Below are 15434 nucleotides of genomic sequence, written 5' to 3'. Positions count from 1 at the left end.
AATTGATGGTGGTGTTAGTAAATTCCCAGAGACACCAGACACATTGTGGGAATGCATCATCCCTGAAAAAAATCAATCTTTCAAATTTTGTTTCAATACCATATCGATATTGCCACTCTAAAGATGCCTCTACACTCTTCTTTTTATTATTTTGGCTGATCTAAGGCTTATTTGTGGCTTCTTGTAAATGAAGTTTAGAAGAACGTGATTTATATAACTATTAAAATGACTGCTTGGTTTTCTTTTATTTTTTGTGAGAACTGAGACATAAGTAAAGCAAGCAGGAACTTACAAATATTTATGTAATTTATGTGTATCCTAGGAAATAAAGTACATTATTTTCCATACCATTTCACTAATGAAGTATGCTTGGATGTGCTAAAAGATGGCAGTCACAGTCAGCGAGCAGAGACGTGCTCCTAGGTGGTAATAAAGAGACGATGTAATATAAATTGATAATACAGGTATATCACGCACATGGCACTGAGGTGTATGATACGTACATTATTTTTATGTATACACATCTGTGTATGCTGTCCTCTTGCCATTTGCTCTATACAGATAGTCTTGCTTCCAGCTAGGAAATACATTTTAATAGTTCTTTGATTTGGGCTTACCTGGAAGAACGAAACGCTGGGCATGCATTGCTATGCTCAAGCGTTAAGGTGCAGCATTTATTTATTTGTTTAGATGTAATTTTATACGTCTTTTCACATTCTGTATTTCAGATTGTCAATGGGTATTTTGTGCATTACTTTGCACCCCATGAAATGCCGGTGTTTCCCAAAAACATCATCTTTGTTATAGATCGAAGCGGCTCCATGGCAGGCAGAAAGATTGAGCAGGTAACTTGCCTCAAAGCACTGACCTCTGCTGGCAGCGGTCACACCCCCAGCCTTTGGAGTAAGCGACTGAATTTCACAAATACAAGATGGTTTTGTACTCAGCCAGAAATTCAGAGAGATAGAAATGCTTGGAAATACATACGCCCAGATTTAAGCTATGAAAGAGCAGCGCTTTCCTGCCGCAGCTGTTGGCAGGGGTGTCGGGCGTTAAGGCAGAGAGCACTGCTTCTGTCGCGGCAGAATATTTTACTTCTAATTTTTTTCTTTGTTGAAGTTTAAAGAATTAATTTGTCTGTTTAACCTCTGTTGGTGACTGTGTACGTAGCTTTGCTAGAGAGCAGACAAGTCCGCCACAACCCTCATAGGTGCTTTTTTTGTGTGTCTGTGAGTTATGTGAATACCGTCAGAACTAACTAAGGACATTGGGCTGCACCTTGAATAGTGCTGTAGAGAAACTCCCTTCTTACACTGCAGTTCCAATCCCTGTTCTGGAAGAGTAGAAATACTCAAAGTTGTTTTCTCCTCGGAACAGACAAGGGATGCCCTGTTGAAGATTTTGCAAGACCTCCGCCCAGAAGATCACTTCAGCTTTATCACCTTTAGCAGCAAAGTGGCAGAGTGGAAGAGCTCTTTGCTGCAAGCCACTGCCGAGAATGTGGCGAGTGCCACAGGGTTCGTGCAAACTCTTACTGCTGGTGGAGGTACGTGGCACCACCTGGATGCTTGTAACCACAAGCGTGCACCCACCGTAATATATTGCTTAGAAAACAATAATTGTTTCGATTAGTCACGTACTGCCACAGAGCGATCACCAGTGCTCACAAGGCAAGTGAGTGTTACTGCTGATGAGTGGGATAGCAAGGCTGGTTGTGGGAGCGAGGGGAGTGGTGACTCCACGATGATATGGATATATAGAGAGATGGTTACATCACATCTAGGAACCGTACAAGCCACAAAGTTTTGTTGCACGCTTTTAGAGCAGAGGTGGCTGGAACATTTCCCAAGACTACTTCTGGTCTACAGAAAAATGGAAATTCACACAACATTTGAGAGTGATTTTTCTGATTCTTTTTTTTTTTCTAATATTGAAGGTTCCCCTTGTAAAATAAAGTGTATCCGAGGCTGTACTCCTGTGTAAGCCACGCTACAGAAACAAAACAGTCAAAACAGACATGAAGCATTTCAAGTGCTTCATCACTCGGCGATCTTTGGTTTGTTATTTAGTTACAGGCACATCTAAAAGGCTCTGTCCGCTGTTAATGGTTGTGCTGTTACTATTAATGTAGGTTTTCTTATCCCAGGCACTAACACCCGTAAAGCTCACCTGTGCCCCGCTCTTTTCTTCGACTTCTTCAATAAGACATTTCTTAAATGTAGGTTAGCTGAGGACAGTGAGTTTATTTAAGCACTTTTTAATGGCTCTAGGCGTGTTTGTATTTCCCATGACATATGTATGGAAAATGCTCCCAAAAGAGTACTCCAGCACTGCCACTGCAACGTAATACGCTGTAATTAAGCCCAGTAGGCTAAACCCCTAAATCCTCATCCCTCTGAAGGATTACTTCCTGCAGAAAACTTTAAACAGCTCTGCAGGGCCTCTGCAGACGCAGTGCACTGACTTCTTCAGATGTTTATCCTTTCTGGGTGAGCGACGCCTGCTTTCTCATTATAGGCACCGATATCAATCGTGCTCTGCTGACTGCCGTCAGCGTGCTGGATAAAGCCGAGAGGCTGCCGGAACGGAGCGTCTCCATGATTATTTTGCTGACAGACGGCCAGCCCACTTCTGGTGAGTAAATAGTAGCCTCCCTCCCTCTCTTTCTCTCTCTCCTTGATTTCTTTTTTTTTAATCTTTTACACTTGTGCCCCAGATGTTGATAGACATAGTCTGAGTTTCAGAAGAGCTCTGGTATAAGCAGGCTGAGCTATCGCTGGATCCATGTTGAAGAGGATGATGATGAGAGGGCTCTGGCAAGGGCTGTAAGAAGTGATAACAGAGCCTGCCTGCCCATGACTACATGTCCTAAAGCTGGGAACTGTTTTGCTAAATACCATTGGCTTCCCGGTTTATAAACTCAAGGGAATTGTTGGAGATACTCCAAGCACAGCTGAAATATGAAAATAAAATACTTACAGAGTTGAAACATGAGCAATTTGCATCTATTAGGTACGATCATATTTGAGATTTTTCACTCTCCTTGCCCCAAAACTGAGATATTTTCAAGTTACCTCTTGTTTTGGATTCCATGTCCAGCTCTTAACCCGTGATCAGCTGTGATAGCCTAAACCAGAGGGCTGCAATACAAATATTGGTTTAAATACATACTCCCTCCCAGTGCAATGGCACAAACACCACTTGTTCTGAACAGGAGTTTGTCGAAGTTTTGTGTGGCACCAGCATCTCTCCAAGGCCAGCAATATTAGTTCAGCTGTAAGAGCTCTGGTAAGATCAGGCTGCCTTTCAGACTGTGTGATCTCTACTGCTTTGGGGCAGGTTTTTTTGTTGGGGGGTTATTTGTTTTCGTAAAATTCAGCTCACAGTGCTCCCTGCTCAGCACAACCGTAGTGAGTCTCAGACATCCCAGAACACACTGTACATCCACAAGCTGGCTAGAAGCCAGGCTGGGGTGGGGTGCTGGGCAAATGCACGCAGAGCTATTGCATACGCTGCCTTCCTTAGCAAAGCTGGCTGGAAGGGAAAAAATCTGAGCCGTCCCCACGGTATTGCTACAGGCAGCAACAGTTCCTGCCTGGAAATGCTGATAGAGAAGCCCTCCATCAAGGACAATCGCAGCTCTTCAAATGGGATAAAACGAGGGTGTGAAAGTCTTTTCCCTTTATCACGCAAAGGGGCCGGGAGAGAATCACGGCTGAGTTAATTTGTGATTTGTCTGAATTACACACGGAGGTGGATGGGACTTGTCTTCACAGCGCTTGACCAGGTGTTTCCATCCCTTGCACTGTTAACTTGCAGTGCATGACGCCGTTGTCCTAAAAGCCTCCTCTGGCCCTGGTAATCTTGTAAAATATTTTGCGCTTAGCCAGACAACACAAGTAGAGGTTAGTAAAGGTCATTAAGGGGAAAATCAGGTTCTGGCACTTGATCTGCAGAGCGGCCCCTTCATCTCCAATTCCATTAAGAGAATTCTGTCCTGTATATTTTTAATATTTTATTCTGAATCATTTTCATAATACTTTAGGGAGAATTTTCCATTAAACCCACTGCTGTCATTTTGTACTTCAAAACAACAAACAAACAAACAAGAGTATGTTTTTGTTTCAATTACAGGTGAGAGAAATGTGGGAGTGATTCAAGAAAACATTCAGAAAGCAGTCAATGGGAAATATGCTCTTTTCTGCCTCGGCTTTGGGTTTGACGTCAGTTATAAGTTCTTGGAGAAAATGGCCCTAAGCAATGGGGGAATAGCGCGTCGTATATATGAAAATTCTAACGCAGACTTGCAGCTCCAGGTCAGGACGAAGGAATATCCAGAAAAGCCATCTACGATCTACACTTCTGTCTACTCTTAACAACAAAACCACAGATTTCTGAGATGAAGAGCTGAGTTTATCTGTTAATTTTGGGGAGGGAGGAAGGACCACCGTTTGTTATGGTTTCCCTAAAAATCAGCAGGTAGTTTGAGGCACCTACAGGCAAACTGGCTTTGCAGTACCACCAGCCTCGGTCCTTCCTGTCCACCTGGAGAGGGGCTATAGCTCTTTTCTTGAGAAGCTGCTTCTGCCTGTTTTGGCTGGATGTGCAGAGACTTGCTTAACATCAGCCCCAGTCCAGAAAGAGAAAGATGAATCCTGAGGATTAGTCAAGGTTTAAAAATCAGAAGTGAAAAGCCGCTAAAGCAAAATGCCTAGCTGGGTGGGGTGGTGATAATGGGGATGTTTCCCGGGTACTCAAATTACCGTGGGGAATACAGCCTACGTGGCATCGCCAGCCTGGCTGGAGAAGGTGTGCTGAACCTTGGGAAGGAACCATTCTTTTCCCCTAGGTTTGCAGCAGTTTTACACCTCCGAAGAAAAGGCTTTGCTCTCTTCTTTCTAAGGGGGTTTTAGACATTCAGCATATTGCGTTGCATAATTTTGCAGTCATTTGCGCTCTCTCTCTCTCTCTGCTTCTCTTTAGGGTTTTTATCAAGAGGTGGCTACCCCAATATTAATGAAAATTGAAATGCGGTATCCAGAAAATGCTGTTGAGGGATTAACCAAGAACAATTTCAAGCTGTTTTTTGAAGGAACTGAAATTATAGTATCTGGAAAAATCAGCAACAAGCTCGATCTTTTGCCAGTAGAAATTAAAGCTCAGTCAGTAAGTGTCTTGTTTACTAACTCTGAAAAACCTATCTCCCTTCTGTCTTTCATGGTACAATAGGAGACTTCAAGAAGTCTCTCATGTAATCTATGTTCTCTACATTTGGGCATTCAGCTGTTTCCCATTTTAGGAAAATATTTGAGAATTCAAACAATTTTCCCCTCTGGAACTTGCTACAAAAGAAAAGCCTTGAAGTATACCCACAAATAAACAAACAGTAATTTTAACCCTTTCAATATTTTGGCCTTTCAGGCATTTTTAGGAAACTGGTTTCTATTTTCTAGTACGAAGAAGGAAATCTGAATTATTAATCTCAAAAATGTTGAAACAGAACAATTTCATTACCTCCTTTTTCAACACTGTTTCAAGTCCAGAAATAAACATCCAACATACACGCCCGTTGGGTAGTTTTGAGTTGCCCTTTCCAAGGGGAAAGGCCAAAAAGGGCCCTTGGGTCCTGAATGGTGTTCCTTTAGGAATGTGGCTATCAAAGAAGCCTGAATCCGTTCTTCTGACTGTCAGTTTTCTCCCGCTTCAGCATGCTAGTGACTTGACTCTTAAAGAAGAGGCGAATGTCAAAGAGAAAGAGCAAGTGTTTCAAAATCAGAGTTACATCTTTGGAAATTTCATAGAGAGACTGTGGGCTTACTTGACCATTCAACAGCTGCTGGAAAAATCGTAAGCTATTTTAATGCTTCGTATTACAGACATCTATCTTCTTAAAACAGAAATTCCTTATTCGCAAATTATGTGATTGGAAAACACGTTTCTTCAGACAGAGTTAAAAACATAGTGTACTGAAGAATACTGCATTACTGTCTGAGGAACACGAGGTGCCTTTCGGTTTGACAGCACTAGATCATTAAATGTATATGTATTTGTATATAAACATGTGAAAGCATAATATAAAATGATCTTCTTTACGTTAGTATGAAACAGATTTTATTTGCATGGATGGTGTTGAGTTGCTGTTCCACATTCAGAAATACTGTCTGTAGTCAAGCGAATAGCAGTAACCAGTAAAGGGAACGATACGTCCATAAGAATAGATCATGTATTTATTATTTTATGTGTTTGAGCCATACATACACTCCAGTGTTGCAAACAGTTAAGCATCTCCATAATTTCAAGTTCGTGAACAGCTGAGTTATCTCAGGAAGTCTACTCACCCTTCAATAATAAAACCTATCTGTTAAGACAGAGCTAAAATTTCTCCGTCATTAACGCAGACTTTAGTATTTCAGCACAGGAAGAGGACCAGAAAACCCTGGAGGCTCAAGCCTTAGAGCTGTCTCTGCGGTACAGCTTCGTGACGCCCCTCACTTCCATGGTGGTCACCAAACCTGCTGGCCAGCAGCAGTCCGAGCTGGCGAACAAACCGACTGAGGCTGGTAAATGGGGCGTCGAACAGCGCCCCTGAATGAGGCTGCTGTTACTGATGAGTTGTTGCTGACCTTCCCTGTAGGTTCATGTTATAGTGATGTGACATGGTAATAAGCTGCATCAAACCGACTGAGGCTGGTAAATGGGGCGTCGAACAGCGCCCCTGAATGAGGCTGCTGTTACTGATGAGTTGTTGCTGACCTTCCCTGTAGGTTCATGTTATAGTGATGTGACATGGTAATAATCCGCATCAGAGGCAGGCGTTCAGGGATGAGTTTCCTTTCACAATGAAAGATACGGGATTTTTTAAAAGGTGAAGTGGTGAAATGGGCTATACTATTGAAATGGAAATAATTTGTTGAAGTGTTAACTGAAGGTAATTTAACAGCTGTTACTCAGCGTTCCTGCTGCTGCAAAGGCATTCTGCACTTTCCTCTGAGGCATTAAAGTGGAGAAATGAGTGAATGCTGGGGAGGAAAGCACGCTGTCGCTGGGAGTCTGGCGTGGGCTCTGTTCTCTGGTCCTTTAACACCGAAGAGCTCATCTCCTGAAGCCCAGCAACCTAGAAAACTAGTCCCAGTTTTCTCGTTTGCACATGGGTAAAGTGATTTGGTGTTGACTGTATGACACTAATCTGACCCTCTTCCTTGTGTTAGACAATGAGAAGCCCAGCAGCATCCCAGTAGCAGGTAGAGGTAAATGTTTTCTTCTTTTCCAGTAGCATATTTTCATAATAGCCTCTAATGGGGAAAAAACCAAACCAAAACAAAAAACCCCGAACAACAAACCCAAATAACAAAAGAGCTCATGGTGGTTGTTCTATAGAGGGAAGTATCTGAGATTTGGAAAAATATGTGACACAAAGCAATGACTGCTAAGGTCTGTGAAGGGTTTGGGTGGATAACGTGGTCAAAGAGAGAGAATCTTACATTCAGAAAGTCCTGAAGGCCAAAATTGTCTTTACTCAGAGAAAAAGTAGTTCTTCAAGTAAACAGTGCTAGTGATGTTTTCTGCTTTTTCCTGCCACGTGTGAAGCATCTGTGAAAAAGTTAAGCTCAAGATATTTTGGAATGACTTCTGAGAATGATTTAGGTTGGTTTTTTTTTCTTCTCATTCTGGAAAAAGTAGATCTCTTTGAATATTAGTTTAAACTTCTGGCATTATTAATCTGATAATCTCAGCTATGATGCTTCTTCATGATAGCAATGCTTTTACGGGGGCAGAGCCCTGGTTTTGCTCTAGTTCTTTCACAGAAGCGTATTGAAGGAATTATTATGCTGTCCTGTTCTCTGAATGTTCCCTATTTCATAGTGGTGCTGGGGAGTCTAATAGCAGAAAACTCCCTTCCCAGCACAGCCCAGCAACATCCTGCCCTGCTCAGCGGGTGCACGCAGCTTGATGCTGCCCTTCCCTCAGAGCAGCTTCTGGCTGCAAGAGGAGGAGGCTTTTGGGGTCACCTCTGCAGCACAACCAGTTTCCGTAGCAGGTGCCAAGCTTTGCATAGATGTGATGGTCGGGCAACCCAGCTGCTTGAGGGCTCAGGGATGTCCCCACTGGATCTGAGGCTGTTGCCCACCAGAGCATCACTGAGCACTATCGCTCTCTGTTGTGATGCACCAGCGTGACTGAAGCAGCTGGGGAGAAGGGGCAAACAGGATGCTGGGCTGCTTGGGACCAAGGGAGGTTTTGATGTGCTCTTTTGGGAGGTGTTGCAGTTTCTCATGCTGAGCTCATCTGATTTTTAACTGTCAGTAACAGCTGTTGTCTGGGGCTGCAGTGTTCCAGAAGGACCATGTTGTGAGCCTGTGCTGTGCTGTAGCTCCACGTGGAGCCAGCCCCTTTGCAGACCCTCCTGTGCTGGGTGGTCCCTTCCCCCAGAAGCACCCGCCCTCACAACAGGGATGAGCAGCTCCATGAGCTGCACCAGCACCACCACTCCCCCCCGACCCCTTCCCATCCCCACGCACAAGGCAGGGGAGGCCCCAGGCACCCAAAAGACAGTCAGATCCTGTTTGCAAATCCCTTTCTCACAAAGTTCTTAGTTTTTGTCCATTTCTATCCTTTGGCTGGACACAGTTTCCAGTGATCAGCTCTGTGGACTTCATTACTGCAGATATAGTTTACTTTGGGGAAGGAAATCAGGTGCAGCTGGAGAGTTGCAAGTGTGATGTTTGAAGCACTCCCGTAAGGTACGTAATACAATTATCAATGAAATACTCTCTTCTCTTTCTCCAGTAGTTAACAGACTGAGGGGTGGATCACCTTTTGGTAAGTGCTTCTCCTCTGGTTTTATTTTATAAATAAAATTTCATTTATAAATTTTATTTTATAAAGTTCATTTCGTACAGAGGTTCATAGCAACATTCATAAATGCATTTTGACTGTGGATGTCCGCTTGACACTCAGTTTAGGTTTTAGGACATGTATTTCAGTCCACAGGTATCTTATAATTAACTGTAAACGTGTGAAATCAATCTTGGTCCCTTCTCAGAAATAAAAAAAAATATTATACCTCCTGAAAATAAATGTGAAGGATCTGGAAAAGTATATTATTAGTGAATGAAGGAAATAGGTGTAACAATAATTACCACATCTGGGATTTGCTTTGTGAAGCCTGTGTGGGGCACAGCCACCTGCATGACAAAGATGTCCTGCAAGGAGGGCGTCACAGGGCGTTGCAGAGAGAGAGCTTGGCACGGCTGAGAGCTCCCGCTGTGCCAGGGGGAGGAGGTGCTGGCTGCTGCACGCGTGGCGTCCCCACACACGGCACTTGTGGCTGTATCCGAAAAGGTCAGCGGGCAACAAGCAGGAGGGATTTGCTGTTATAAATGGTGGGGAGGGAGATGCAAAGCACAGCCCCAAACCAACAAAACATTGGAAAAACCTTTTATTTGATGTCGATGGCACTCTGAGCCCCAATCTAGCAGCAACAAGAAGCTGTTGTCCGTAGGTGGTTACCCACAGCCGCCTGCCGGAGGAAGGAGCTGGGTGGCCGGGCTGGGTTCAGTGCTGCGGAGCAGCCACTGAAAACGCAGCTCGAAACCCTCCCACGGCTCAGGCAGTGGCATGGTGGATCCTACAAGAGAACGAGGCACTGGACATTGTGCCTTTTTCCCCCCATTGGGACATCTTGTTTTAAGCAAAGCTCTTTGAAGAAGTCGGTGAAGAGCTCTGCTAAAAGGTTTCTGTCACAGTATTCTTCCTGGTTCCTTAGCTGACTTAGAAGAAATGTTTCATTAAACTCTTCCTACTAATTTTAAATATTTCAGTTGGGATGTCAAGAGGAAACGCAAGAGCACAACCTCTTGGTAAGTAACACATACTAGTCCCATTTTAATAACAATATAACTAAAACACAGTTTTTCATACGATATTGTTGTTACTGACTGCATCAACTCTACGAAAACCCTTTACTTCTTGCAAACCTTGGCTGGTTCTTTCCACCTAAGTGAAAAACAGCCTGTACCCCTTGAGAGAGCCTCTCTGGCTAGAGAATATAACCAGCGGGGCGCAGCACAACAGAACTTCAGCCTCAGGGCTTTTTAAGGGGTCATTGTCCTTAGTAAACTCGTCAGTTCAGAAATCTTTGACGTTCCTGTCAAGGTGCTGTGTTTGGCTCTGCTTTTCAGTAGTGATTCCTGTGCTGATTTTTATCATTCTGTTCTATAAAAGCTGTAACTAATATTTTAGGTATAAAACAAGTAATTTTTTCTGTGCTTTGCCCATCCAAAGGGCACAGGCTAGATTTTTGTTTGCGTGCTAACATTTTTCTTGTGGCTTTTCAGACAACGAATATCCACAGCTTCTCTTGCAATTACCCAAACAAAATGAAATGATCTGTTTAACCGTTGGTGGAAAAGCACAGCCCTCTGCCCACCTGCTGTCAGACCCGGAGAAAGGTGAGTGAGGCAGCTTGCTCCTGATGCCAAGCACAGGGAGCGTCACTTCGGTCTGTGGCAGCGGCTGGTGTCTCTGGGAACAGCCCCTTTTGGTGAAAGGCCACACCACACCTGCCGCCTCACGGTGACCGGAGAGCGTCATTGCGGTGTGTGGCAGCGGCTGGTGTCTCTGGGAACAGCCCCTTTTGGTGAAAGGCCACACCACACCTGCCGCCTCACGGTGACCGGAGAGCCTGTGGCTCGTTTTTCCTTTCTATTAGGGAATATTAACTTCTGCTGTGCAAGAGCCGCTTTCAGAGCACTGCGCTTTTTCTGTGTCCTGTGCTCAGAGGAGCCGGGGCCCCAGGCTCTGGTCAGCTCCTCTGATCGTGGAGCAGAGCCCCCTCCGCGAGAGGAGGTGGCAACGTGGGATAAACAGACTCTGCTGACCCCACTGCAGCCTGGGGCAACGTGGAGCTGAAATCCGGGATACTGTTCCTTGCAAGACTAGGTTTGAGACCTTTAAGTTGCTTTAGCAGCGAAGTTGAAGCAGTTTTATTAAGATCAGTCATACCTTATGAACTTGACAAACTTGTGTCAATGTTATTAAAGGACTCACTGTGACGGGGAAACTTGGGGACAGAATAAATCACTTTGTGCAATTTGAAATTAACTACGTGAATCCCCCTGTGCAAATCCACGTCTCCACCGATGAGATTGTTCTAAGGCACAACAACGGGAGCACTCGGCTGCCATGGATGGAGTCAGCCACCTCCGCCATCCAGGGGTAAGAAACATCACCCGTCCTTTCCCAGACCAGAAAGCATGTCAGGTCTTCTTCATTCAGGCTTCTACTTTCATATTTGCTTCAAGTAAGTGCTTCTAACTGTCCTCATCCAGTGAGTAACTCAAAGTGAGCGGAAGCAGGATACCTTCCCAATCCCCCATTTCAAATATGGAGATAAAAGAAGGTTTGATTTTAATTCACCTCGCCTGTGCAAGAGAATCAAACGACTGCAGCAGCAGCCCGCCTTGCTGCTTCGACATCGGAGGCAGAGGGTTTATCTTCGAAAGGAAGGGACCTGCGGTGGCAACAGCAGCCCCTGCGCCACCGCTGCGCCAGCTGCCGCCAGGCACTTGGTGTTCCTCCAGCCGCAGAGCGAGTACCGAGAAGTGATGCCTTTGACATTTACTGTTGCTTTTGTGCATCGCTTGGCTCCACACAGGCTGAAGTTTTCTTTCTCCTCAGTTTCAGCAGTAACTCTCTTCTGGGCAGCTGACATTTTTTTATGGGAAGGCGTAAAGTGTTTGAGTATCTGTCTGTAACTACATGCCTGCTGTTGGAGAAAGAGTGCTTTAAATGTAGACTTCGTTTGTTGGACTCATTAGAGCAGGATCCCTCACTGCCACAAGCAAGAGCTGAATGTGACCAGTTCCACAGCTTTTTTGCATTGCCGGAACACACCCTGGGGAGGATCTGCTGCTGGCCTGGGGCAGGCGGGACACGCAGCACTCCCTCCCTTGCAGGCGGCTCCAGACAATAACAGAAGTCCTCGAACAACTGCTTTCAATTATTTCTGTAATCCACACGGAGCCGGGAACGTGCTGGATTTGTGCCCCTCTGTAATCTGTTGTTTGCTGAGCAGAATGATCCTCCCGCTTCAGACCAGCTCCCAAGCCCTTGCAAGGGCAGCGCTGCGTGTGCCAGCGCCCGTGGGTGCGTTTTTGTCTGACCTGATCTGCAAAGGGGCAAGACGACAGCAGATGTTTGTGTCCTGCAGGGCCACCTGGGTCAGAGTGCGAGTAAGGGGTGAGGAGAAAGGCAGGGCCTGAAAACGTTTGTGAAACATCCAAGAAAAAGGATTGTACTTGTTCGTAAAATAGATTTAATTATTTTACCTACCTTACCTTTTTCCTCCTAAAAATGATAAAAACATTCTTTTTTATTTTCCAGCCAAGTATTTTTTTGTCATTATGGATAAGTTGTTTTCAGCAGCAGAAAGTCCTTCTCTGTTGGTGTATTTACATGTAACCTGATATAGGAAAGATCTGCTGTGCAGCATAGAGAGAAAAAAATTGTTGCTTAGTATTTTCTAGCTTAAAAATAACCTCCAACAGCCCATGAAAAGTGTGATTGCAAAGAGACAGAAGGAAAAACTAAATTATTTTAATTAATGTCAGCTAGTTAAATACATATTCTTTCTTCATATTATTCTTGGAAATAATGTTGTCATTTACTTCCTAGGCTGCGAGTCTCAGTTGAAAAGGAAAGGAGCATTACAGCAGCGTTGTCTGACACGGCCACAGTAAAAATTTCCTTTGTGAAGTTTCCCAGTGGTTTCCTTGGGCTGTATTTTGTGGACGTGGACCATTTTTCTGACAAAGTCAGCGGGGTTCTGGGTATGTACCATTGCAGGTGTACGCAGCAAAGAAGGGTGATCCTGTAACTAAGCTCCCAAAATAAGAATATAGAGGCAGGGGGTGGGTTCAGCCTCCTCACGAGCCCGTGTTCAGGTCACTTCCCTGGGTCCTGACAAGCTCTCGTGAAAAGCGGTGGGCAGGCACGGCAGCGGGAATGCTCTAACTCAGAGGGTTCTGGAGAGTTTTACGTTTAATTTATTATTTTCAGACATTTAACATCACCTTTTACTGCGCCATGAAGAGGAGTGTTGCAGGTTGAAAAAGGGGGGCTGTTTCCCACCGAAAGGGATGCGACAAAATAGCGTGTCGGCTGGAAAAGCAAAACCAGCCAAACCACACACAAAAACTTTTGATGCTTGTTAACGGCTTATCAGCACGTTAACGAGCTCATTAAGGCTTTAGTCGGGCAAAGGAAATGATAACACACAGACTACATATACGAGAGATAGAAACAGAAAAGTTTAATAGAAAAACGCCCCCAAAGGAAAATCATTTTTGAAGTTAAACCAGACTGGAAAAGGGAGAGAAAGAGATAAAGGGAGAATAGATAAAAGTGTACAGTTACACATAAAATCTCCCGATCGGAACGGTCCCTGCTTACGAACCAACTCCCCCCCCACAATGGCTCGCCACGCCAGTGAGGGGGGAGGGGAAGGAAGACTCCAGTCCGTTCACCTGACAAAAAGCCCCCAAAATACAATAATTTTCAAAGTTAAACAGGACTGGAAAAGGGAGAGAAAGAAATAAAGGGAGAAATTAATAGACAAATAGATGAAAGTATACAGTTACACATAAAATCTCCCGATCAAAATGATCCCCACTTACAATCTCACCCCCCCACAATGGCTCGCCACGCCAGTGAGGGGGGAGGGGGAAGGAAGAGTCCAGTCCGTTCACCTGACGAAAAAGCTCTCGATAAGGAACTTTCTCCTGAAGCAAACCTTTCATGCGAATAAAACATAGTCCCTGTTTCCTCCGGAGCGGCTGCAGAGAACTCTTCTCTGCCAAGGATAGCTCTTCCCAGACTCCCCCACACACACATCTGCGCCACGGGCTGGCCTGGTCGCATCGTAAGGGAATATCTTCAAATTCCGCCACGCGTTGGTGCCTACTTCATCCGCCGCAGAGATAAGGGGTACTGCTGGGTCAGTCCGTCACGGCAAAACAGTTCAAACCCACCCCCGTCGGGAATCGGCAGAAACGGAAAAAGTTCCACCCATTTTGCTTTTCCACTCAGCAGTGGTACAAATCTAAATAGACTATCATGGGTTTAGAGAACATTAAAATAAAACTGAAATAATAGTTGGGCTTAACCTCAACAGTGCTGTTGAACGACATAATTTATGTAGCAAATTCATTTGATGTCAAATAATGGACTATAAAGAATGGACATAGAATTGTAAACCGTCAGGATTACAAAATGAAAGCCTGCTGGTCCCGAACGTCTCAACTCCAAACACCCTGATGGGACTAAAGCTGAATTTTTTTTCAAAAACTTTGCAAACGGAGAGGCTGCATGATCTAAAACAACACCAAAAAAAAGAAAAAAAGAATTGACAGCCTGTCAGAGCACAGCTGAATCTCTCAGCAGCAGCAGCGGAGTGTCAGTTAGGATAACCGGAGATCTCAGTGAAACACAGGGATTTTCTTAGCTTGCTAAGCGAGCTTCCAAACATGGTCTTTGGTGTTTTGGGCTGTTTTTTTTTTCTCTCCAGGGCAGATGGCTGCTTTCGAGTGTTACAGCTGCCACTGGGGTTAAATGAACACCAAGCTCAGCCGTTTCGTATTTTTAAATAATTTCTGTTTCTGTTGTTTAGGTCAATTTTATTCAAAAGCACAATTTGAGAGTAATTCCAACATCAATCGGAGAGATGATGAAAGACTCCTGAGTGTGTCTGGATCTGAGCACAGAGTTACCAGGTAACAGACACGGGATGAGGGTGCGTGATGTAAGTGCTTCGAGATGTCTTTTATCACTGATTCTGGAGATCAAAAGAAACTAAACCAAGGGAGCGTTCGTGAGAATACACCTCTTTGGTGTAAATAATAGAAACTTGTGCTTGAATTTTTCACTAACTGCCTTGGCTTGTGGTTGTTAAACGATGCCTCAGGGCTCAAAGGTCCTGTTTCATGGGGAGGGAAAAATCATACCGTGGGGCTACAGTTTGCATTAAAAACAGCCACGTAAAGTAAGGCTCTGCTGCCTCATGTACATGGGTAAGGGAGGGGTTTTCCTCAGATTTACCACAAGGAGAAATTTTTTACCCTTGATTTGCTTGTACTCAGTGTCTGTGACATGGAAGCAGCACTTTGAGCTTGCAGCTGCTTGCTGCTGTCCCTGCGTGTCCCCATCACAGCTGCGTGTCCCACGGCTCTGGGAGCAGAGAGGTGCCGTGCACAGGCCCTGTGACACTTGGTACCATCTGTGCACAGAGGGGCTATTCTGGACCTGCCCTTTGGGGTTTTATCACAAGTTTTTTGTGTTTTGCTTTTGTTTCAGACAATACAAGAAAGACTACAGGACTGAGTCGATCAGTGATCCTGTTTCCTGCTGGTCAATGGATCTAACTCCCTAGGAAAGAG

General features: G+C 44.7%; 1 protein-coding gene across 1 annotated transcript in view; it reads left to right on the top strand.

The window, feature by feature from the left end:
• Positions 1–15427, top strand: part of ITIH4 (inter-alpha-trypsin inhibitor heavy chain family, member 4) — an 18511-nt gene extending 3084 nt beyond the window's left edge. Inside the window, exons 7-19 of the mRNA XM_010132820.1 lie at positions 729–845; positions 1378–1546; positions 2518–2634; positions 4135–4316; positions 4984–5166; positions 5708–5847; positions 6406–6560; positions 7209–7247; positions 10338–10451; positions 11043–11217; positions 12676–12830; positions 14669–14771; positions 15352–15427. Of these exons, the coding sequence (XP_010131122.1) occupies positions 729–845; positions 1378–1546; positions 2518–2634; positions 4135–4316; positions 4984–5166; positions 5708–5847; positions 6406–6560; positions 7209–7247; positions 10338–10451; positions 11043–11217; positions 12676–12830; positions 14669–14771; positions 15352–15427 (1725 nt within the window). The remainder of the gene's footprint in view (positions 1–728; positions 846–1377; positions 1547–2517; positions 2635–4134; positions 4317–4983; positions 5167–5707; positions 5848–6405; positions 6561–7208; positions 7248–10337; positions 10452–11042; positions 11218–12675; positions 12831–14668; positions 14772–15351) is intronic.
• Positions 15428–15434: the final 7 nt, after the last annotated feature.

The sequence above is a fragment of the Buceros rhinoceros genome, unplaced genomic scaffold (assembly GCF_000710305.1).
Source record: "Buceros rhinoceros silvestris isolate BGI_N320 unplaced genomic scaffold, ASM71030v1 scaffold7223, whole genome shotgun sequence".
Taxonomy (NCBI): Eukaryota; Metazoa; Chordata; class Aves; order Bucerotiformes; family Bucerotidae; genus Buceros; species Buceros rhinoceros.
This window is presented reverse-complemented; position numbering and strand designations above follow the sequence as displayed.